This window comes from Podarcis vaucheri (assembly GCF_965113315.1).
Source record: "Podarcis vaucheri genome assembly, chromosome: 17".
Classification (NCBI taxonomy): Eukaryota; Metazoa; Chordata; class Lepidosauria; order Squamata; family Lacertidae; genus Podarcis; species Podarcis vaucheri.
Genome location: NC_138755.1, coordinates 19440122 through 19462705, shown reverse-complemented (window position 1 = coordinate 19462705; position 22584 = coordinate 19440122). Strand labels below are relative to the sequence as shown.

The 22584-nt window shown below is 46.9% G+C and overlaps 2 protein-coding genes across 5 annotated transcripts in view; one reads left to right on the top strand and one right to left on the bottom strand.

The window, feature by feature from the left end:
• The first annotated feature begins 379 nt into the window (after nt 1-379).
• Nucleotides 380-22584, top strand: part of MOB3B (MOB kinase activator 3B) — a 95619-nt gene continuing 73414 nt past the window's right edge. Inside the window, exon 1 of one of the 4 annotated variants that reach the window (XM_082205252.1) lies at nt 380-685. The gene's annotated coding sequence lies outside the window, so the exon portion shown is untranslated. Of the gene's footprint in view, nt 686-1018; nt 1040-2254; nt 2719-22584 lie in introns of those variants that run through there. The other 3 variants (XM_082205249.1, XM_082205251.1, XM_082205250.1) reach the window with 3 other exon arrangements.
• Nucleotides 6289-15711, bottom strand: IFNK (interferon kappa). Its single transcript, XM_082205260.1, has 2 exons — nt 14843-15711; nt 6289-6386 (listed from the first exon to the last, which is right to left on the bottom strand). The coding sequence occupies exon 1, from the start codon at nt 15432-15434 to the stop codon at nt 14844-14846; it is 591 nt and encodes a 196-aa protein (XP_082061386.1). The 5' UTR covers nt 15435-15711; the 3' UTR covers nt 6289-6386; nt 14843.

Sequence of the window (22584 nt, the reverse complement as noted above, 5' to 3'; positions counted from 1 at the left end):
TTTTTGCCCCCCCCCCCAGGAGAGTGGAGCCCTGACCTATAGCTTCTTTAGCTTATGCGTAAATCCGGCACTGCGAGAGGCAAGATTTCAATATGAGTAGGATAATGAGAGTACCTTTAAACATTTTTTTTTTTTTTGGGGGGGGAGAACTGCTTTTGAATACTGTATTTTTATTTATTCACCTGATTTAGGGAGGGGGTGCGCAGCTGCCACGCCCTTTCCAATCCCACATTTCTAGGGCTGTAAGGCACTCCAGGCTTTCCGTTTAGGGACGGGACTTTAGCCACGCTCCCCGGGCCGCCCCCGGCGCTTGCAAGGCTCGGGCTGCAGCGCCCGGCCGCGTCCGCCAGGGGTTGCGCCTCGGCCCTTTCCCTGCTCAGCCGCCAGGGCCGCCCGAGTCCCGGGCGAGGGTGGACGTCGGCGCGGCAGCAAGCGACTCTTCTCCGGCTCCTCCGCCCGAGGCACGGCGATCGGAGAGCGCTATGCCCCCTGGCCCCGTGCAATAGATCCCTCCCCTCCTCCCGCCTTCCCAGGGCCAGATCCCCCTCTTTTGGAACCGACTCGGCGTGCGCTTTTTCTTTTTTGTGTTTCCACCCGTCCCCAAAGCCTTGGATTTGCGGGTGCGCAAAGAAAGAAGGGAGCGCCAGGAGAAACCATCGCAGGCAGTCGCCAGCGGGCTTACAAGGTAAACCCCCGAGGAGACGTGGATCGCTTTGTTTTTGCGGGGGGGGGGCTGCCCAACCCAACCCTTCCTCCTCCGCTTTCCACTTGGGATCGCTTAAGATCCTTGCACCGGAATGGAAGGAGAGAGATGGGGATGGGGGGGGGGGTAGACGTGCGTGGAGGAGAAAGCTGCGCATCTTGAATTGTGCAACAATGTGTGCGTGCGCGCAAACTTGGCGCGCCTCCCCGCGTTCCTCCGTTTGCAGCCAAAATGCAAGCCAGATCCCAGCTCGTTCCCCCCGGGAACCAAGTCCCACGGATGCTCGGTGCTCTGTGTGTTTGTTCATTTACTCCCGAGTAAGCGTTGGGTGGAGGAGTGGGTGGGTCGTGGGGCAGGAGCGGCCGGTGTGCCCCCCCCCATCCTCTCTCTGCATGTTTTTCACTCGGAGGTGACTTTGGAACTTTACTCTCGAGGAGAGCGTGCAGCAATGCGCCCCTCCAGTGGTGCAATTTCAGTGATCCAAGGGCTGGGCATTCCCGACCTCTCCCCCCCCCCCCCGAGCTCGTGCCTTCTGTTCCCTTTTCCTCCCCCCCCCCTTCTCGGAGCGATTGCACGGTGGTTTGAATTAAGACCCTGTAGCAACAGCGAGCACAAAAAATGAAGTTCTTTCTTGCCTCGTTGCAGTCATGCGCTCGCCTCTTGCCCTTTTGGCTCCGCTGCCTTTGGCTGGAAGGAGGTTCGAGAAAATAAGTGCGCGTGGAAGAAAAAATTGCGACTTGAAGCAGATCGATATATGTGTGTGTTAAGTGGGGGGGGGGGAATTCCAGCCCTTGGTGATATTTGGGGAAAAGGGGAAATAGCAACGCCTGTTGTGACTTTTGTTGTGCAATCCCATTCAACTGGTTGTTGCTTGGACTTTTTACTTTACTTTTTTTGCGGCGGGGGGGGGGGAGAGAAACACAACCCACATGCAATTTAGTGACACAACCACATTCCACGAGTTGCAGTTAAGATTCCTTTCTCCTCCGCTGGGGAAGCTGGAGATTTGTTGTCAGGGAGCTGTTCTGGGTCTTCTGTCAAACATCTGGATTTTCAGCCTCTCCCTTTATTGCGTGGGGGGGGGTGGGGAGAAAAGTTTCATTCGCTCTTCCTTCTCTGGTTTTTCTTTTTTAAAACATTTTAAACAGCAGGCACACAAAGGATGCAACAGCCCCCCTTTTTTATTTTCTTCCTGCGCCCCATTCAAAGATTCCTAGCATTCTCTTAAAACACATACACACACACCAGTCACCCACAGAAACAGAGGGCTTTTGTTTAACCTATTGTTTAAAAGTCAGATATCTGGAGATTAAGAGAGAAGAAAGGAGGACCCTTTTTGGAAGCAACCGTGTGGTTTTTTTTATAAAAAGAAAACCCTGAGGATGGTTAGTTTTGAAAAGCTGGAGTATGCATTGAACCACATTCGGTAAGGAATGGGAAGAAAGTAAACATATGGATTTGTGCGGAGCCGAAATCCCAAGTGGCCAAGTGTGCTGTCTGTTTATTCCCTGCTTAAGGGATTTGCCTGGTGCTTTTAAGGGAGCTGTGATTTTGCTGCCTCGAGGGGGACTGGTTATTCCAGGTTTGCTGCTTCAAAGTAGGTTGGATTTGTATTTATGGAGGGAGGGGAAAGCTGGAAACGTGAGTGTCCCGCAAGGGTGTCTCTGTTATCTGACAAAAGGGCCGGGGAAGAAGGCCTTTTCGCAACAGCTCTTAGCCCATCGCCTCTGCGCAGCCACAAGGCGGGAATCTCAAAATGGAAGCCCCCTCCCTTCGTTTCCGGGTGTGAGGGGGGGGGAAGGCCCAGAGCCGAAGCCCAGGGATTGGTGACCTGTTTGTCACCTCTCGGGCAAAGCTCATTACAAATGGAAGTGACACACGGTTATTATGTAAACTGGAGGCTGCAAGCGCCGCGGCTGAGTCGATCCCAGGCGCCCGTTTGCATGTCAGAAAAGCAGTCCAGGAGGCCAGTTCAGCTCAACGGGTTTCCGACTAAAGCCTGGCAAATGTGGAAGGTGAGTTGCCTTGTTGTTCTTGCTGGGCAGGTCGTGGGGCAGGCCACATCCTTGTTTTTTCCAGCGAGGGCGAAACAAATAGGGCACCCGGGAACCTCTCTGTAATCATGGGTGTCCGGTGGCAATTGCTTTTAATTGCGAAAATGTGGAATTGAAAAACGAGTGGTCATTACAGGCCTTTGACTAGCCTACGCAGGAGTCTGAATTTCTCCCAGAGCGGATGTGACAAGCTGTGTCGTAATGCTATATATACATTGCAGGCGTGCAAAGCTAATTAACCCATATTAGTTCTTTTGAAAACATCACTTGCTGATATTGTTGTTGTTGTTGTTTCCTGCTGCGTAATCTCTCTTCTCCTCACCCCTCGAAACAAAAAACCGGGGCCGGGTGGAGATTTCAACCCCCTCCCAACCACCGCATTCAGTATTCATAATCAACAGTTGGGTTGGCACCGATCCTGGACAGTGTTAGAAATTAGCCAGGCACGTTTTGCGATTGGTGTGGGTCCGATGGCGACCACCTGGGGAATCTCTGGTTGGCGACTTGTGAAATCAAAAATGTCACTTGGCGAAGGATCTGAACTATTTTCCTTGAAGCTTAACTTTCTTTTATTTTGGATTGTTTTATTGGATGGTGTTGTAAACTGCTTTGAGATTTGTTCTTTAAAATATAAAGTGTTATTGATTAGGTTATATATCTTGAGTTTCGAACACTCCTGATCCAGTGTCTTTGCATGAGTAGAGCTTTCTACAGAAAGCAGTAATCAAACTGATCTCGCAGAGGAAGCCCAGTTACAGCTTTTTGGACAGGATCCATGCAGCCCTGACAGCTGAGTTGGACAGAGGAACCTCACACTTGCCTGCTCAGTTCATTATCAAGCCTTACACCAGCTTTGGTTGGTAGCCCAGCTGCACCCCTGTCTGGGCAGGGACAGCCTAACTACTGTTGTCTACGCTCTGGCAACCTCAAGGTTCGATAACTGCAATGCATTATATGTAGAAGACAAAACTTCAGCTAGTGCAGAATTCAGCAGCCAGGTTGCTTGCCGGAGCAAGACTGTTTGAGCATATTACACCGATTCTGGTCCCACTGCACTGGCTGCCAATTAGATTCTGGGCCCAATTCAAAGTGCTGGTTTTGACACTTAAAGCCTTAAATGGCTCAGGACTGTAGTGCCTCAAGGACTGCCTCTCTCCATATGATCCGTCCCAGACCCTGCGATCCTAATCTGAGGCCCTTCTTTGTGTGCCTCCTCCATGAGAGGTCTGGAAGGGTGGCAACATGAGAACAGGGCCTTTTCTGCAGTGGCTCCCTGTTTGTGCAATTTTCTCTCCTGGGAAGTTTGGCTGGCACCTCTAGGTGCAGGGCGAAAGTGTTTCTCTTCAGCCAGGCCTTTGGCTGATTAAATGTTTTGTGGGAGGGGAGTTTTTGCTTTTAGTCTTGTTTTTATTACCTATTTTGTGTTTTTCTTTTTTTAACTTGTGTTAAAAGATCTATGGATGGAAGGTGGCCTGCAAATTTAATCAGTGACAATAAAATAAAGCTGGAATGTCTGGGCCCACAGAGTCCTTTCATTGCACCCACATTTGGTGCAGCGTATGTGCGTTGCCAGCAGTTTCTCCTGCTTTCTGTTGTGCCTGTGGACCCTTGAGTTAGAAATTTGCTTCCCTGTTGACCCTAGCTGCATGTGGGTGTCTGTTTCTAAAACATGCCCTACTTAACTTCAGATGACACCTCCAAAGCGAACCAGTTCATGGGATAAGGATTTAGTTCAGCAGTAGAGTGGGTTCGATCCCGGGGCAGGGTGAGTGCCAAATTGTAGCTTCAGAGGGCAGGAACGGGAGATGTCGAGTCCAGCCCTTGAGGAGATGCCGCTCGGTCGCTAGGCTGTGGATGGGAAAGTGATGTGATCCTAGCACCCCTGACTGTATCCTCATGGTAGCCCTTCAGGAAAAGCATTGGCCTATCCAATATTCTGGGACACGGGTGGTGCTGTGGGTTAAACCATAGAGTGGAGGACTTGCCAATCAGAAGGTCGGCGGTTCAAATCCCCGCAACGGGGTGAGCTCCCGTTGCTCAGTCCCTGCTCCTGCCAACCTAGCAGTTCGTAAGCACGTCAAAATGCAAGTAGATAAATAGGTACCACTCTGGTGGGAAGGTAAACGGCATTTCCATGCGCTGCTCTGGTTCACCAGAAGTGGCTTAGTCATGCTGGCCACATAACCCGGAAGCTGTACGCCGGCTCCCTCAGCCAATAAAGCGAGATGAGCGCCGCAACCCCAGAGTCGGCCACGACTGGACCTAATGGTCAGGGGTCCTTTTTATCCAATATTCTGGTGTGGTGTTTGTTGGGAGAACCCCAAGACGATGGCTCTGGTTAACTTCAGCATACCATGCAGAGGCTGCCATTGGGGCATCACACGACTTTTTAAAGGTATTTTTACTATTTCTTGTAAACTGCTTAGAGGTTCTGTTTCAACCTAATGGTACGTACAATTCATCAAATAAACTAGGGATGACCTCCAGCCTTAGCCCGCAAGGGGGTCCAATTTGGTCCGTAAGGCTGTTTCACAGGGCGATGTGCGAAGATGGACGAGGTGTGTGGTTCCTTCCTGCTGATGAAGAAGACCTCTGAAGATGAGCAGAGAGTTCAGTCCTGCCTGCTGCTTCACTGGCATGTTGTCTGTCGGTGGGCATATTGAAACATATTGCTGTGATTCCCAGTGTCTCGTAGGAGATGGATCTACTAACTTGTTTTCTTCGCTCAGAATTGAAAAGTGCCCAAATTGCCTTTTCCTTCTTTCTCAGCATCTTCTCTCCCACAACAAAAGTCCACCCAGCTGTGAGTCATTCCAACACTTAACAAATCCCTGACTTGGATAAGTTTTAAAAAATGAAGCAAGCATAGAATGAAATTATACTTCTCTGCTTCACCAAGTTTAAATTACAGATATTTAGTAAAACGGGTCCAGTTCTTTGATTGGAGCAAACCGTCGAAATACGAAATAACGCCGTGCAGTTCTACTGATCGGATGGGTTGTTGCGAAGCCGTATTAAGTTTACACTGAAGGCAAATTGTGCGTTTGGCTAGATGTCTACTGGTTATAGTATTAAAGGGAAGAAAATCCCTGTAACACCAGGAGACTTACTGAACAATCTGGAGCAAAACAAAGCCCTTGTGTTCTGTGGATTGTGGCTGCCTTTCTAAATTATGATTTCATTGTGCCTGGCCGATACCTGTTTTTCAACCTTGTGGTATATCACAAGCTAAACACTGCGATATACTGATATATCACAATGTCTGAAATAAGGATGGAGCTATCTAGAGGCAGTGGCTGGCTTCACGGTTTTTCCAGCGTTGTGATTTTTGCATGTGAGACTCAATTTACCCAAAAATTCTTAAAGCGCTGTGCATATTATAAAAATGCTTAATGTCTGCACATAATTAAGAAACAAATGGCACAGAGGATGATTTGGTTGACCAGCTCGTCTGCCTGTTTTTTTGTTTGTTCATCTGTAAACGCAAAACTGGTGGAAAAAAAAATAGAATTGGTGAAGCTGGTCACAGTTGTTGCTCCCTGAATGTTGTGGACATGGGTTTCAGTGTCTGTATCCTGGTTGAGGTAACTTGTAACAAATCGATGAGCATGGGCTTCTTTCACCTGTTCCTAGGGGAAAAGAAAAGGTGGGGGATTTTTTGCATTAGTGCCGTTATTTCAGTGAATTAAGAATAAAGACCATCTGGACACAGTGTTAGAAACTCAGATATACAAGCTAGGTACCAAATGGCTCCTTAAACCAGGGCTGCAGTTTCCAAAACGGAACGTCTAGTTACCATTTTGGGGCCAGGCGTCAAAGTGCAAGTAGATAAATAGGTACCGCTCCGGCGGGAAGGTAAAGAGCATTTCCGTGCGCTGCTCTGGTTCGCCAGAAGAGGCTTAGTCATGCTGGCCACATGACCCGGAAGCTGTACGCCGGCTCCCTCGGCCAATAAAGCGAGATGAGCGCCGCAACCCCAGAGTCATCCACGACTAGACCTAATGATCAGGGGTCCCTTTACCTTTACCTTTACCACCTTGCTATGCCGTCGTGGGTCATCTGTTCTTGGGGCAGGGGCCCAGTAGGAATTTTTCCATTTGGCTGATGGGCTGGTGCCACTTGGGTTTCGCCTGCCGCATAGCAAATCGCCATAATTTTGTAATGTTTGGTGGTTAGGCATTGGTTCAGTGTGGAGGGTAGGGTAGGTTGTCATACCTGCCCCTCCCAGTGTGCGATAGGGTATTCCGTTAAAGGAATCCAGGGGCTCGCCATGCTTTTGTCCGATCCCCATCCAGGGGTTAGGGCCACGGCAGAGCACCTGGGAGCGTTTTGGGGTGAGGTTGCATCTGTGGTCAAACCAATGCTTCCCCCAGTATGTTTACCCTTACTGACTTCTGCCGGTGTCCAGTTGTCAGTGCTGCCCTGCCGGAGGCGTCGGCGCAGCTAATCGTACCAATGCCTAAACCAGTGTTTCCCAACCTTTTTTGGGCAAAGGCACACTTGTTTCATGAAAAAAATCTCGAGGCACACCACCATGCCAGATGGGGAAAGGTCACTATTTACTTAGGTAAAAAAAAATAAAAAAATAGTAACAGCATAGAAGGTAATGGTTAGGCTAGCATCCCTCTTCCAAATATGCTAGGTTTTTATTTGCAGGGACTGTTCTACATGGGAAGGGGAAAGGAAAGTTAATAGAAGGAAAGGCGGGTGGGAGAGAAAGAGAAAGAAAGAGGGAAGGAAGGGGGGAAGAGAAGTGGAAAGGAGGGAGACCGAGGCGGGGGAGAAGCATCTGGAGAGTTGCTCCGAAATTTGGGGGGCCGCGGGGGTGGGCGCGCGTCCCAGGAGGCGGAGGCCAGCCTGGGCTGGGAGCCGCGCCGCGGCCCGGGGGCGGAAGGCGGACCGCGGCTCCTAGGATGTGGAAAGGGGAAGGCGGCGCAGGGGGAGGAGACCCGCACGGCTAGGGCAGCGCGCAGGGGGAGGGGAGCAGGCCGGAGGCGGGCGAGGGGGGCCGCGATCCCACGCGCCGCGAACATGGCCTCCTTCCCCGCGGGCCCCGCCGAGCCCCCCCGGCCGGGGAGGGCGGCGCGCCCCCACCGCCGGAGGAGAGCAGAGGCAGGAGGAGGAGGCGCGCCAACTTCTGCCAACTTCGGCGCCCGCCCCGTCGCCGCAGGCTCCTCCCAGCCGAGAGCCAGAGGACGGCGGCGGAGCAGAAGGAGGAGGATCGGGTTTGGCGAAGGCTGCTGCGTCCTCTCCAAGCGCGGGGCTGGCCTCCGCCGCGCCCGATCCTCCGCGCTCGCCGCGCTTCTCGGCGGAGCAGGTCTCGTGCGTGTGCGAGGCGCTGCTGCAGGCAGGCGACCCCGGCCGGCTGGGCCGCTTCCTGGGCTCGCTACCGCCCGACGCCAAAGCGCCGTGCCTGGAGGCGCAGGCGGGCGAGAGCCTGGCCAAGGCGCGCGCGCTGCTGGCCTTTCAGCGCGACGACTTCGCCAAGCTCTACCGCCTGGTGCAGAGCCGGCGATGGGATGTGGGAGGGAGCTCGCTCGCCGCCCCGCGTGTGCCTATGTGGGGCACGTTACAGCCCCGTGACGTCAGCGCCACGCAGGCAGCCAGGCAGGCAGACGGCGAGAGCCCCGCGCTGGGCGGCCTCTCCTCGCCGCCGCCGCCCCGCCTCTCACCGCCCGACTCGCCCGCCTCCCTCCCTCCCGACTCGCCCGCCTCCCTCCCTCCGACTCGCCCGAGGAACACCGGTTGGGAAACACTGGCCTAAGCAAACCACTCACATTCTGTTAAATCAATAAAGCTATGACCAAACTTATGCCAATAACCTTGAACTAATATTGTTGTCAACTGTGTCTTTCTTGGGGGGGGGGGTCTTCACACGCAACAGTTGTACAATGCTGCAACCCTGGTGTAAGTTACGTGAAGTGCTTTGAACAATTGTTCTCTATAAATATCACATATTATCATTACAGTGGTGCCCCGCAAGACGGAAAACTCGCTAGACGAAAGGGTTTTCCGTTTTTTTGAGCTGCTTCGCAAGACGAATTTCCCTATGGGCTTGCTTCGCAAGACGAAAAACGAAAACGTCTTGCAAGTTTGTTTCCTTTTTCTTAACACCGTTAATACAGTTGCAACTTGACTTCGAGGAGCAACTCATAGAACGCGATGTGGTAGCCTTTTTTGAGGTTTTTGGTGATTTTTGAGGCTTTTCCAAAACTTCTTTTAAAACTTTTTTTTGGGGGGGTTGGATTTTGGGTTGGGGTGTTTGGAATTCAAGGACTTGGTGTTGGGGAGGGGTTTGCAAGAATCTGGAAGCTTGGGGTTTTTTTGTTTTTTTTGAATTTTTATGATTTTCTGTGACCATTGGGCCACTCTGCTGTTTTTTTTTAAAAAAAATGGATTTGAATTTCTGTGTGGTGGGTGGCTGGGGGAACAGTTGAGGAGGGGTTTGCAAGAATCTGGGAACTTGTGTGGTTGGTTGTTTTTTTTTTTGAATTTTTATGATTTTCTGTGACCATTGGGCCACTCTGCTGTTTTTTTAAAAAAATTCTGGATTTGAATTTGTGTGTGGTGGGTGGCTGGGGGAACAGTTGAGGAGGGGCTTGCAAGAATCTGGAAGCTTGTGTGTTTTTTTCTGCATTTTTATGATTTTCTGTGACCACTGGGCCACTCTGCTGTTTTTTTAAAACAAATCTGGATTTGAATTTGTGTGTGGCGGGTGGCTGGGGGAACAGTTGAGGAGGGGCTTGCAAGAATCTGGAAGCTTGTGTGTTTTTTTCTGCATTTTTATGATTTTCTGTGACCACTGGGCCACTCTGCTGTTTTTTTAAAACAAATCTGGATTTGAATTTCTGTGTGGCGGGTGGCTGGGGGAACAGTTGAGGAGGGGTTTGCAAGAATCTGGGAGCTTGTGTGGTTTTTTCTGCATTTTTATGATTTTCTGTGACCACTGGGCCACTCTGCTGTTTTTTTAAAACAAATCTGGATTTGAATTTCTGTGTGGCGGGTGGCTGGGGGAACAGTTGAGGAGGGGTTTGCAAGAATCTGGGAACTTGTGTGGGGTTTTTTTCTTCTTTTTTTTGAATTTTTATGATTTTCTGTGACCATTGGGCCATGTTGTTGTTGTTTTTTTTTAAAAAAATCTGGATTTGAATTTCTGTGTGGTGGGTGGCTGGGGGAACAGTTGAGGAGGGGTTTGCAAGAATCTGGGAACTTGTGTGGTTTTTTTTTAAATTTTTATGATTTTCTGTGACCATTGGGCCATGTTGTTGTTTTTTTAAAAAAAGTTTTTCTGTCATGTTTAGAAACTTAATTTATTGTTCCTTCAATTTTTGAAATGCTCTTTACAGTATGTGTGACTTTAAAGAGCACTTAATAGACTCTTGTTGTACCAAATTTGGCTTTGTTTGGACTTTTTTTGACCATAGGAAAGCATTAATTGAATTTCAATGCATTCCTATGGGATTTCGTGCTTCGCTAGACGAAAAAACTTGCGGAACGAATTAATTTCGTCTTGCGAGGCACCACTGTATACAGTGGACGCTCGGGTTGCGAACGTGATCCGTGCGGGATGCACGTTCGCAACCTGCAGCTTTCGCAACCCGCATCTGCGCACACGCTTCTGCGCATGTGCAAAGCGCGATTTAGCACTTATGTGCATGCGCGACCGCCGAAACCCGGAAGTAACGCGTTCCGGTACTTTTGGGTTTTGGCTGTCCGCAACCCGAAAAAACGCAACCTGAAGCAGCTGTAACCCGAGGTATGTCTGTATATATTTTTAAATGATGCTTTTAAAAATGCCAAGAATAACGCAGATACAAAACTAATACTCTAAAGAACAGGAAACCGTACAATAATATGGCATATAGGACAGTGGAAAGATTTTTGAATCGTTTATTTTTAAAAATGTGATTTGAAAGATCTCAAGGGAAAAGACATGATTTAGACTTTAGCCTTTAGTTTCCCATTTTGCAATTCCTGTATTTGCTGGATAAGCACGCATGCCAACTGATTGCTTTCGCATAATGGTTTGCAACTAAATACAGCCTTTGGTATAACCAAGGAGCTTAATCGTTAAACCTTTGCTCTTGCAACCGACATGCCTTTTGCAGAGCAGAATTAAGCCTGCTTAGGAAAAAGAGGCAGATTTGTTTGTGACGACCCCCTGTTCACATGCAAGGAAGCAACTTCCATTTGATGGTTGGAGCCCCACAATGGGCAAAAGAGTCTTGCATTGCAGAGGGTTGAACTAGATCAGGGGTAGACAACCTAAGGCCCGGGGGCCGGATGCGGCCCAATCACCTTCTTAATCCGGCCCGCGGACAGTCCGGGAATCAGCATGTTTCCACTGTCCCTCAGACCTTGTCGGGGTGCTGAACTATATTTTTTTTGGGGGGGGGGGAATAACGAATTCCTATGCCCCACAAATAACCCAGAGATGCAATTTAAATAAAAGCACACATTCTACTCATGTAAAAACACGCTGATTCCTGGGCCGGATTGAGAAGGCGATTGGGACGGATCCAGCTCCCGGACCTTAGTTTGCCTACACATGAACTAGATGATCATGGCAGATTTAGAACAACGTTTCCTAAACTCCTACTCACTCAAACCTCTCTTGTACCTGCGATACATTGACGATATTTTTATCATCTGGACACATGGTCAACAGACCCTGGACACCTTTCACCAGAAATTTAATAATTTTCACCCCACAATCAACCTTACAATGAATCAATCTATGCAAGAAATACATTTTTGGGACACTACTATAAAAATACAGGATGGGTGCATAGACACCACCTTATACCGTAAACCAACTGACTGACAAACATATCTACATGCCTCTAGCTACCATCCCAAACATACCAAACAGTCCATTGTATATAGCCAGGCACTACATTACAGCCGCATCTGTTCCAATTCTACAGACAGAGACTCTCACCTAAGAGATCTACAGCAAACCTTTTTAGAACTAAAATACCCAGCAGATGAAGTTAGACAACGGATCAACAGAGCCAGACTGTTTGGTATCTGAAGAAGTGTGCATGCACACGAAAGCTCATACCAAGAACTAACTTAGTTGGTCTTTAAGGTGCTACTGGAAGGATTTTTTTTATTTTGACTATGGCAGACCAACACGGCTACCTATCTGTAACTAGATGATCCTGGTCGTCCACTCCAACTCTGCAAAGTATATACACAAAGTATCAAATGTGGTGACAGTAATAATAATGCAACAAAACAACAACACCACAAACTGGCTTACAAGTATAAAATCAAATTTACTAGAATAATAGCTAGAATAGAGATAGACTTGTAACCATTCAAGCAACAAACATACTGAGGTGCCATGAGCAAAACAAAGCCTGGAGATACTGTAAACATGGAGGGGATAAATGTACAGCTGTATCTTAACAAGCGTGTAGCGAAACCTGTAATATATCCAGACAACAGGTCTCCTTTTGCCCACTTGCGTTATTCTCACCAGCGTGATGGCTTTGATTTGCCTTCCTGTGATTGATCCATGCCTACGGCTTCGTGTTTCCAACTCAAGACCCATTGAAGAACATCTCATCCAGTTCAATCTTTGAAAAACAGCTTTGAGAAACTTTTTCATATTCTCCAGTGTGCTACCCTTGCCATTGTGGCGACACAAGGTTACCGTTCCGTGATTGGACTTACGCTACTTGTTGAATGGCCCATTTATCCAGTCTGTATAACGTTTATTGATTGCACATGTAACTTGTTAAGATACAGTTGTACAGTGGTACCTTGGGTTACATACGCTTCAGGTTACATACGCTTCAGGTTACTAACTCCGCTAACCCAGAAATATTACCTTGGGTTAAGAACTTTGCTTCAGGATGAGAACAGAAATCGTGCTCTGGCAGCATGGCAGCAGCAGGAGGCCCCATTAGCTAAAGTGGTGCTTCAGGTTAAGAACAGTTTCAGGTTAAGAACGGACCTCCGGAACGAATTAAGTACTTAACCCGAGGTACCGCTGTACATTTATCCACTCCATGTTTACAGCATCTCCAGGCTTTGTTTTACACATGGCACCTTAGTAAGTTTGTTGCTTGAATGGTTACAAATCTATCTCTATTCTAGCTATTATTCTAGTAAATTTGATTTTATACTTATAAGCCAGTTTGTGGTGTTGTTGTTTTGTTGCGTCCAGTCCAACTCTACAATTCTAAGATTCTAAGGCTAAACTTCCAATCCTGGGCTGCTTTGTCTGGGAAGAAAGACCCCTCTCCAAACATGGTTAGATTTACTCCCAGCAAAATGCACAGGATTTGGCTGCAGGTGTTCAGAAACGTCCAGAACGTCACCATTGCCTTTTAAAATGTGGCTCTTTTTTAGGGGGTGGGATGTGTGTTATTGGGTGGTTGTTTTTATTTTGATTATATATATATTGTGGTTTTTATTTTGATCTTTGCTGTGAACCGCCCTGAGACGTCCGGGTATAGGATGGTATATAAGTTCAATCAATCAATCAATCAATCAATCAAATAATGGAAAAAATAGGTAAAACAATAGTACCACACCCTGAGTGAATTGGTTAAAATGTATTAAAAAGGGATCTAAAATGTGTTGGAAATGCCAAGAAGCAGAGGGGACCTTCCTACATATGTGGTGGGGATGTAAGAAACTAAGGGATATCGGGAGAGAATGGGAAAAGATTTCTCTTTCGCCTCCGTTTGAAGCAAAACTCCCCAGCTTGTGTCTGAGGGATCATGTTCAGATCAGGTAGACCAGTGGTTCCTAACCATTTTTTGGCCATACCCCACCTAAGCATCTCTAAAGTCCTCATCTCCCCACCCCCGTGACATATAATTCTTCTTATTCAAAAAGTGAACTCCCCTTCACATGGAAGAAGCCTAAAAGGCCATTGACTGTTAATAATTCATTCTCAAATTGTCCCCCTTAAAAATCTAATTACTCCCCTGTGGTGTGTGTGCCCCACGTTGGGAACCACGGATGTAGACGGTGTGGGTTAGATCCCATGTTTTCTATGAATCTTTCAGAGCATCCGTTTACTCCTTATTTACTCCCAGTTGCCCTGAGTTGGAGGAAAGCACATTCTCGCTCCATCCATCACCCAGGAAAACAAGGACTACTGGCTTGTGTGTGTGTGTGTGTTGTGTACTTAAAGGCAGGGAGGTTCACCTACCCTGTTTAGATGGCACTGCTGATATTGGAACCTGAATTTGCTGCCTCTCCCCTTCCTTCACTAACTTATTTTTTAATAATAACAATAATTCACAATGTGGTGTTTGATAGACAGTAATGATTCAGTCTTTTGTAATTGTAGGCTTCAGCACATTTGTTCTACATTCAGAATTTCACTTAAGACTCCTTATTTTAAAATAGACACACTATAATATATTTTTAGAAAACAAAATCTGTCTTAATTTTTTTTAAAGCTGATTTAAAATTACAGATTTTTATCAGCAATTAAACCCAAAAAGTATTTGTTCTTTCTACACTAGCCGTGACCTTTCATGTTGAAATGTACCCTACACGTGAGTAAATACGAAGATTTAAGTGAAAGAAGGGAACCATACACATTCAGGATAATGGATGTGACTTTAATTATATGCTGCTAAGTTTTTAATTCCTTATGCCCACCTGTAGATTAATACTAGATTTTCTTTCATCTTCACACTGCAATATCTGGTATACTATGCAGTCATCAATTCACTTCCTTTTAATTAAAATTGCTGTAAATGAGACTTCTTTAGCTGTTTTTTTAGACGGATGCTACAACTACTCCTGGCTAGTTTCCAAAGACCATATTTGATGTTTTGGGGTGTTAATACATTGATATAGGTTACCAGGAACTTCTGTTATAGGTTACCTATAAGATCCTTCCAACTTAATGGGATTCCAATTCATTCCTGTTGACCAGTTCTGTTCATTTCAGTGGGACTTCTCCGAAAGAGTTCCCGTGTTTAGCATTGTATGAGAATATTCTTAACTAAAAAATAAATAAATACAGAGTTCCCCTAACCTTAGCCTAAGAGCACTCCCCCAAGCTCTTACGCCAAGGTATATGAAAATATTACTTAAATAATATTATTACCTTACTCCTTTAGCTTGTTGAGAAGCTGGGTTATGAACAGAAAGCAGCCTTTCAGTTCTAGGTGGACCAGCTCCCAGGCGCAGCGACTCTGCTGGTTGGCGGCTAGGAAACTGTTCATTCTTTGAAAGTATCGCTTGACTTTTATGGGCGAAGGAGATGGTGCCCCGTTGGCAGAGTTTGCCAGTTTTCCTCTCTGCATGTCTTTTGCGCACGCCTCCAGCTGTTTGGTTTGCTGGTACAGGTCACTCTGCAAGGACTCGAGACACGTCGCGTTCCAGGCATCGCAAGGATGGTCTTTGCCGAGAACGTTGAGGCTCTGCTGGAGAACCTCGCGGATGATGATGACGGCGCCGTCACTCTCCAGAGCGTTGAGAGCTTTCAGAGGGAACCTGAAGTCCATTGTCTCAGATACGCATTGCAGAGGGAATTGTCCGGCCGTCCTGCAGAGATGGTTCAAGTTGGTCTGGATCATTTGGTTCCACCGGGTGTGGAGCACAGGGCATTTGGAAAGGGGGCTGGATTGCGCGAGTTTGCCGGAGAGCACCAGCACCAGACAAACGCTTAAGCTGTTCCCACCAGTAGTGAAGCCCATGATGAACCAATGGCTGTAACTACCTTATCTTCCTGGAGTCTCTTTAAATATATTTCGGAACACCTATAAAAATCTGCCATCCTGAATTCATTCAACATGAGACATTAGTATTAATCATGATATGAATTTTCCCCCCATCAAGATTCCAAATGCCTTTGAGGAACATGATTTGGTTGCTTTCAGTTTCGTTCAATGAGTTTTAATTAAAATGTGAGGTTTTGCTTTGTTTTGTTTTTTACTACCTTCTTACAGAAAACTTAGCCAAGTTTCAAGTGGACCATAGGAGAGGAGAGAGAGAGAGAGTGCACATTTTCTTTTTCTCTTCTTTCTGTTTATAATATTTTAAATTAATTTCCAGTGCCGCCTTAGAAAATAAACAAGAGTTCAGCATTAGCTCTTTCCTGAAATCTGAAGAGATTTCCCATCTCATATGTCCACATCCTTAAAAGGTCCTTATTTGTTTATTCGTTGTTTAGTTTATAGTTTTATAATGCTGTTATTCAGGCAAACTGTTCCCAGTTGATGAGAACACTAAAATAACAATAAAATTAATCTTTAAATCCCACTAAAGTGGTCAGTAAGACAACAGGTTAGAATAAAACCCAGAAGACTGGGAGAACAAGGAACTGTTTTCCTGGTACCAAAGAGAAAGCAAAATGATGGCAAGATGGACCTTTGATGAGCGGGATTGGCAAAAGATCACTACTGCAAAGCGTTTTTCTCTGGTTACCTTAAATGCCCTTGGATAGCTCATGGGAAAATACCTCCATTTTTTATTTCTTGACATGGGGCAGACTGAGGTGGTAACAGCTATTCCTTCAGGTACTGAGGTCTCAATTTCCTATTTTATTTTTAAAACAATGTTTGGTCCCCAGCCAGTTAAAAACTTCCTATTTTCTTGTCTTTGGCACTTGAGTTGTAAGAGGCTGTTCTGTTTTTTCTACATGCACTTAGGTTATTGTTGTATCACAGAGAAGCCACTAAGGGAGCCCATTTGACTGTGAATTATCTCTATTGTAGACTTAACTTTTCAGGTTTCTGTTACTGGCCAAAAAGCGAAAACTGCTTCGTTTCCTACTGCATTGCCCCAGCTGCCTAAGTGGTGGCAACTTAGCAACTCTTCAAAAAGGAATTAGGGTGGGTATAATTTAATAAAACTTGGAGGGCATAATTTAAATCCCTGCCTGGGCTGGTCTTTTCTCTGCTTATAGTTGCTTGTGCATTAATCTCAAGTGAGACTCAGTTAACCGGGATTTAACATAAGGTCCTATAGGTCTAGGGACGCGGGTGGCGCTGTGGGTTAAACCACAGAGCCTAGGACTTGCCAATCAGAAGGTCGGCAGTTCTAATCCCTGCGACGGGGTGAGCTCCCGTTGCTCGGTCCCTGCTCCTGCCAACCTAGCAGTTCGAAAGCACATCAAAGTGCAAGTAGATAAATAGGTACTGCTCCAGTGGGAAAGTAAACAGCGTTTCCGTGCGCTGCTCTGGTTCGCCAGAAGCGGCTTAGTCATGCTGGCCACATGACCCAGAAGCTGTATGCCGGTTCCCTCGGCCAATAAAGCGAGATGAGCGCCGCAACCGCAGAGTCGGTCACAACTGGATCTAATGGTCAGGGGTCCCTTTACCTTTACCTTTTTTACCTATAGGTCTGGCTGAAGCATGGGTGAGGAACTTGTGTCCCTCCAGAAGTTGTTACACTACAGCAGGGGCCAGCAGACTTTTTCAGCAGGAGGCCTTTCCACTGTCCCTCAGACCTTGTGGGGGGCCGGACTAGATTTTTTGGGGGGAAATGAACGAATTCCTATGCCCCAGAAATAACCCAGAGATGCATTTTAAATAAAAGGGCACATTCTACTCATGTAAAAACACGCTGATTCCCAGACCATCCACAGGCCAGATTGAGAAGGCGATTGGGCTGGATCTGGCCCCCGGGCCTTAGTTTGCCTACCCATGTACTATAGCACCCATAATCTCTGACCGTTGGCCATGCTTTCTGGGGCTAATGGGAGTTGGGAACTCAAAAGTGGCTTACTGTAGATCCTTAGTAGGTTATGCTTATGGAGTGATGTGTATTCACTTTGAACTGGGGCTGGTGAATTTTACTTCCAAGTAGAACCTTTACTCAGCCATGAAGCTCAGTGGGCAATATTGAAGAAGAAGAAGAAGAAGAAGAAGAAGAAGAAGAAGAAGAAGAGGAGGAGTAGTAGTTTGGATTTGATATCCCGCTTTATCACTACCCGAAGGAGTCTCAAAGCAGCTAACAATCTCCTTTCCCTTCCTCCCCTGCAACAAGCACTGTGAGGTGAGTGGGGCTGAGAGACTTCAGAGAAGTGTGACCAGCCCAAGGTCACCCAGCAGCTGCATGTGGAGGAGCGGAGATGCGAACCCGGTTCCCCAGATTACGAGTCTACCGCTCTTAACCACTACACCACACTGGCTCTCAGTGTGCTATTTATACTTTCTCAGCCTAACCCACCTCACGATTTTTGTTGTGAGGATAACATTGGGCGATGGGTTGATGGGGGGGATAACCATGTTATTTTGAGCACCTTGATGAAGGTAGAAAGAGAGAAAAAATAAAGATAGAAATAAGATAGAAACAGCAGTTTAATATCAGCTCAAGTGTCCTGGCTTTCCCTAAAGAAGCTTGGGAATTCTAGTTTGGGGAGCGTGCTGAGAGTCCGTAATCCAGCTTTATAGAAGTATAATCTTCAGAACTGGAGTTTGAAGAGACAAGGGTGTTGAAACAAGGGACTATAGCAGGCACCCCCAAACTCAGCCCTCCAGATGTTTTAGGACTACAACTCCCATCATCCCTAGCTAACAGGATAAGTGGCCAGGGATGATGGGAATTGTAGTTCCAAAACATCTGGAGGGCCGAGGTTGGGGGTGCCTGGAACGATACTAAAGTACAGTCTCTGATTCCTCAGTCTATGCTAACATCCACTTAATCATGAATTTAGGCAAGAGGAGATGTGATAAAAAAGGAACATGAATGGCTCACTTTCTCTGCAGCTCCCTTGAGTTTAATTTTGGAATATGCTTTAATTTTGAAAGGGCTGGGCCCTAGCTTGAAATGTGCAAGTGACAAAGAGTCCTTGGAACAATGTGCAAGTTGTCCATTGCATTCCTTCCACATGCATCTTTGGCCATTTTCTCCCCATTTCTCCATACATGTTTTCAAAGTATCTGCAGAGAAATGTAACGTCAGAAGCAACGGTCACCCTGTGTCCATCATGACGATTTTCACATCAAGGGAAGTCATAGAACCACTCTATTCTGCCTCGGTCAGGCCACACCTGGAATACTGTGTCCAGTTCTGGGCAGCATAATTTAAGAAGGATCTTGACAAGCTTGAAGGTGTGCAGAGGAGGGCAACCTAGATCATCAAGGGTCTGGCAACTGAGCCTTATGAGGAACGGTCGAAGGAGCTGGATATGTTTAGCCTGGAAAAGAGGAGACTGAGAGGAGATAGGAAAGCATCTTCAGATATCTCAAGGGCTGTCGCATGGAAGAGGGAACAAGCTTGTTTTCTTCTGCTCTGGAGGGTAGGACTTGAACCGATGGCTTCAAGTTACAAGAAAGGAGATTCTGACTAAACATATGGAAGAGGTGTTTGACAGAAGAAGAAGAGTTTGGATTTGATATCCCACCTTTCACTCCCCTTCAGGAGTCTCAAAGCGGCTAACATTCTCCTTTCCCTTCCTCCCCCACAACAAACACTCTGTGAGGTGAGTGGGGCTGAGAGACTTCAGAGAAGTGTGACTGGCCCAAGGTCACCCAGCAGCTGCATGTGGAGGAGCGGAGACGCAAACCCAGTTCCCCAGATTATGAGACTACCGCTCTTAACCACTACACCACACTGGCTCTCACACTGGAGACAGTGGAACAGTCTCCCTCGGGAGGTTGTGGACCTTCCTTCCTGGGAGGTTTTTAAGCAGAGGTTGGATGGTCATCTATTCTGGATGCTTCAGATATTCTGGATGCCAGGGGTTCGGACTCGATGACCGTTGGGGTCCCTTCCAACTCAACAATACCATGATTTCATTTTTGTTATACCGGTGTTGTCATCAATTTACTGTTTTAAAACCTTTCGTTCTACAGTCTGCAGCCGTCGGGCACAATACGCTGTGTAAATTCAACCAGCCCACCCACTGGTGGGAAATAGGATTAGACGCACCGATTCACCAAATGTCTTCCTTCCCAAGCAGAAGGGAGTTCATTTTTTGTCCTTAGGAGCGTTTAGAGCAGGAAACAAATCAATATTAAAGGGATTGATACAGACAGATTCATGCTAAGTCCGTGTCTCCTCAAAACAGATGGATGAGAGCTGTGCAAGTGCGGTTTCTAAATTTGGCCCAGTGGAGCATTTAACTATGGGGAGCCAGCTTTCTCAGTTGGGCTACTGCAGGCATGTCCAAAGTCCATTTCAGGGGCCTAATTTGGCCCGCTGGTTGGTTTAATCCGGCCCCTGTGGCAGTTTATTTTCTGGGGTAAAATCCTAAAAACCCTCAACAACTTCAATCTAAAAAAACCCTCAGTAACTTCAATCTAAAAAAAAACCCCCAACAACAACCTCCAAAGTAGGAGACTCCACCACACTCCTTGAATTTGCTGCCAAGGAGTGTGGTGGAGTCTCCTACTTTGGAGGTCTTTAAGCAGAGGCTTGACAACCATATGTCAGGAGTGCTCTGATGGTGTTTCCTGCTTGGCAGGGGGTTGGACTCGATGGCCCTTGTGGTCTCTTCCAACTCTATGATTCTATGATTCTATGATTCTATGAACTTCAATCCTACTAAAAAGGTCAACAACTTTGGGCGGCCTTTGGGCGGCCCTCATGGCACTTCATCAAATCTGACCAGCTAAGGGAGCTGGGCATGTTTAGCCTGGAGAAGAGGAGGTTAAGGGGTGATATGATAGCCATGTTCAAATATATAAAAGGATGTCACATAGAGGTGGGAGAAAGGTTGTTTTCTGCTGCTCCAGAGAAGCGGACACGGAGCAATGGATCCAAACTACAAGAAAGAAGATTCCACCTAAACATTAGGAAGAACTTCCTGACAGTAAGAGCTGTTTGACAGTGGAATTTGCTGCCAAGGAGTGTGGTGGAGTCTCCTACTTTGGAGGTCTTTAAGCAGAGGCTTGACAACCATATGTCAGGAGTGCTCTGATGGTGTTTCCTGCTTGGCAGGGGGTTGGACTCCATGGCCCTTGTGGTCTCTTCCAACTCTATGATTCTATGACCCTCTTTGAAAAAAGTTTGGACACCACTGGACTTGCAAACGGTGCTGAAAAGCCCCCTTTCCATCCCTCAAATTCTCACTTACAGGTATTTTAATTCCCTCCATTGCAAGCACATGCGCCGGTTGGATGCTACCCAAGAGTGACATAATGACTTCTTCTGTTTCATGATGACTGTGCACAGCTATAAGGGTCGGGTGATTAAGAGCAGGCTAAGCATTAGTATATAAGGAAGACGTATACTAGACAGAATGACCCAGACAGCGCTCTTAATTTGTGCGGCATCGCCTCCGGCATTTGTGACGAGGATAATTACTGTTGTTTAAGTGAGAGTGTTTTTCTATCCAGACTTATGACTAAAGGAGCCAGTGTTTGAATTATTTGTGCTGTGCTTTTTATATATATACAGTGGTACCTCGGGTTACAGATGCTTCAGGTTAGAGATGCTTCAGGTTACAGACTCCGCTAATCCAGAAATAGTACCTCGGGTTAAGAACTTTGCTTCAGGATAGGAACAGAAATCGTGCTCTGGCGGTGCAGTGGCAGCAGGAGGCCCCATTAGTTAAAGTGGTGCTTCAGGTTAAGAACAGTTTCAGGTTAAGAATGGACCTCCGGAACCAATTAAGTACTTAACCCGAGGTACCACTGTATATAAGAAGGAAGAAGAAATTTTTGAAAATTGTCATGATCCATAATCTTCTCTGATGCACAGAGGCTATGAGTTTTATGGAGGATGTTCCATGGTCCTTCTACCTGATTGCTTTAGGCAAAAATGCCAGGAATTGAACCTGGAACATTCTGCATGCAAAGTATATGTTCTGTGTCAAGAAACAATACTAAATCACCAGATTACTATGACTCTGCACATGCTTTGCAAGTTCCTTTTAAATTATAGTCTCTGAAAACTTTCCTTCGCTTGCCTCCCGCATACATATACGTGTGAGAATCGTATAGACCAGGGGTCAGCAAACTTTTTCAGCAGGGGGCTGGTCCACTGTCCCTCAGACCTTGTGCCTTGTGCGGGGCCAGACTATACAGTGGTACCTCGGGTTAGATACGCTTCAGGTTACATACGCTTCAGGTTATAGACTCCGCTAACCCAGAAATAGTGCTTCAGGTTAAGAACTTTGCTTCAGGATGAGAATAGAAATTGTGCAGCGGCAGTGCGGCAACAGCAGGAGGCCCCATTAGCTAAAGTGGTGCTTCAGGTTAAGAACAGTTTCAGGTTAAGAACGGACCTCCGGAACGAATTAAGTATTTAACCCGAGGTACCACTGTATTTTGAAGGGAAAAAAATAATGAATGAATTCCTATGCCCCACAAATAACCCAGAGATGCATTTTAAATAAAAGGACACATTCTACTCATGTAAAAACACACTGATTCCCGGACTGTCCGCGGGCCGGATTGAGAAGGCGATTGGGCCGGATCCAGCCCCCGGGCCTTAGTTTGCCTACCCATGGTTCAGAGTGATTGCACACACAGAATCAGCACATCTGATCTCCAAACAGCTCTGTGGAGAATCTTGGACTTGTAGAGTTGGAAGGAACCATAAGGATTCATCTAGTCCCGGCATGTCCAACAGGTAGATCGTGATCCACCAGTAGATCACTGGACATCAGTGGTAGATCATTGGTAGATCACTGCCCCCCCAACTATGGTTCTCCTAAAAAAATGGTTCCCCTGAGATTATGAGTTGTGCGTTCCTCCAACTGAAGAGGGCAGGAATCGCCTCTGTTCGTTGTTCCTGGCTCCACTGTTGGGACAATCCAGCAAATAATTCCAGACTCCAAAATGTGGGACTGGAGATTGTCCCAGATCTCGCGCAGAGGCAGATGTCCCGTGCCAGGAGGCAGGTTGGATCTTGCCTACCGCAGGGATCCGTCTTGGCTAGGAAGGCAAATCAAGA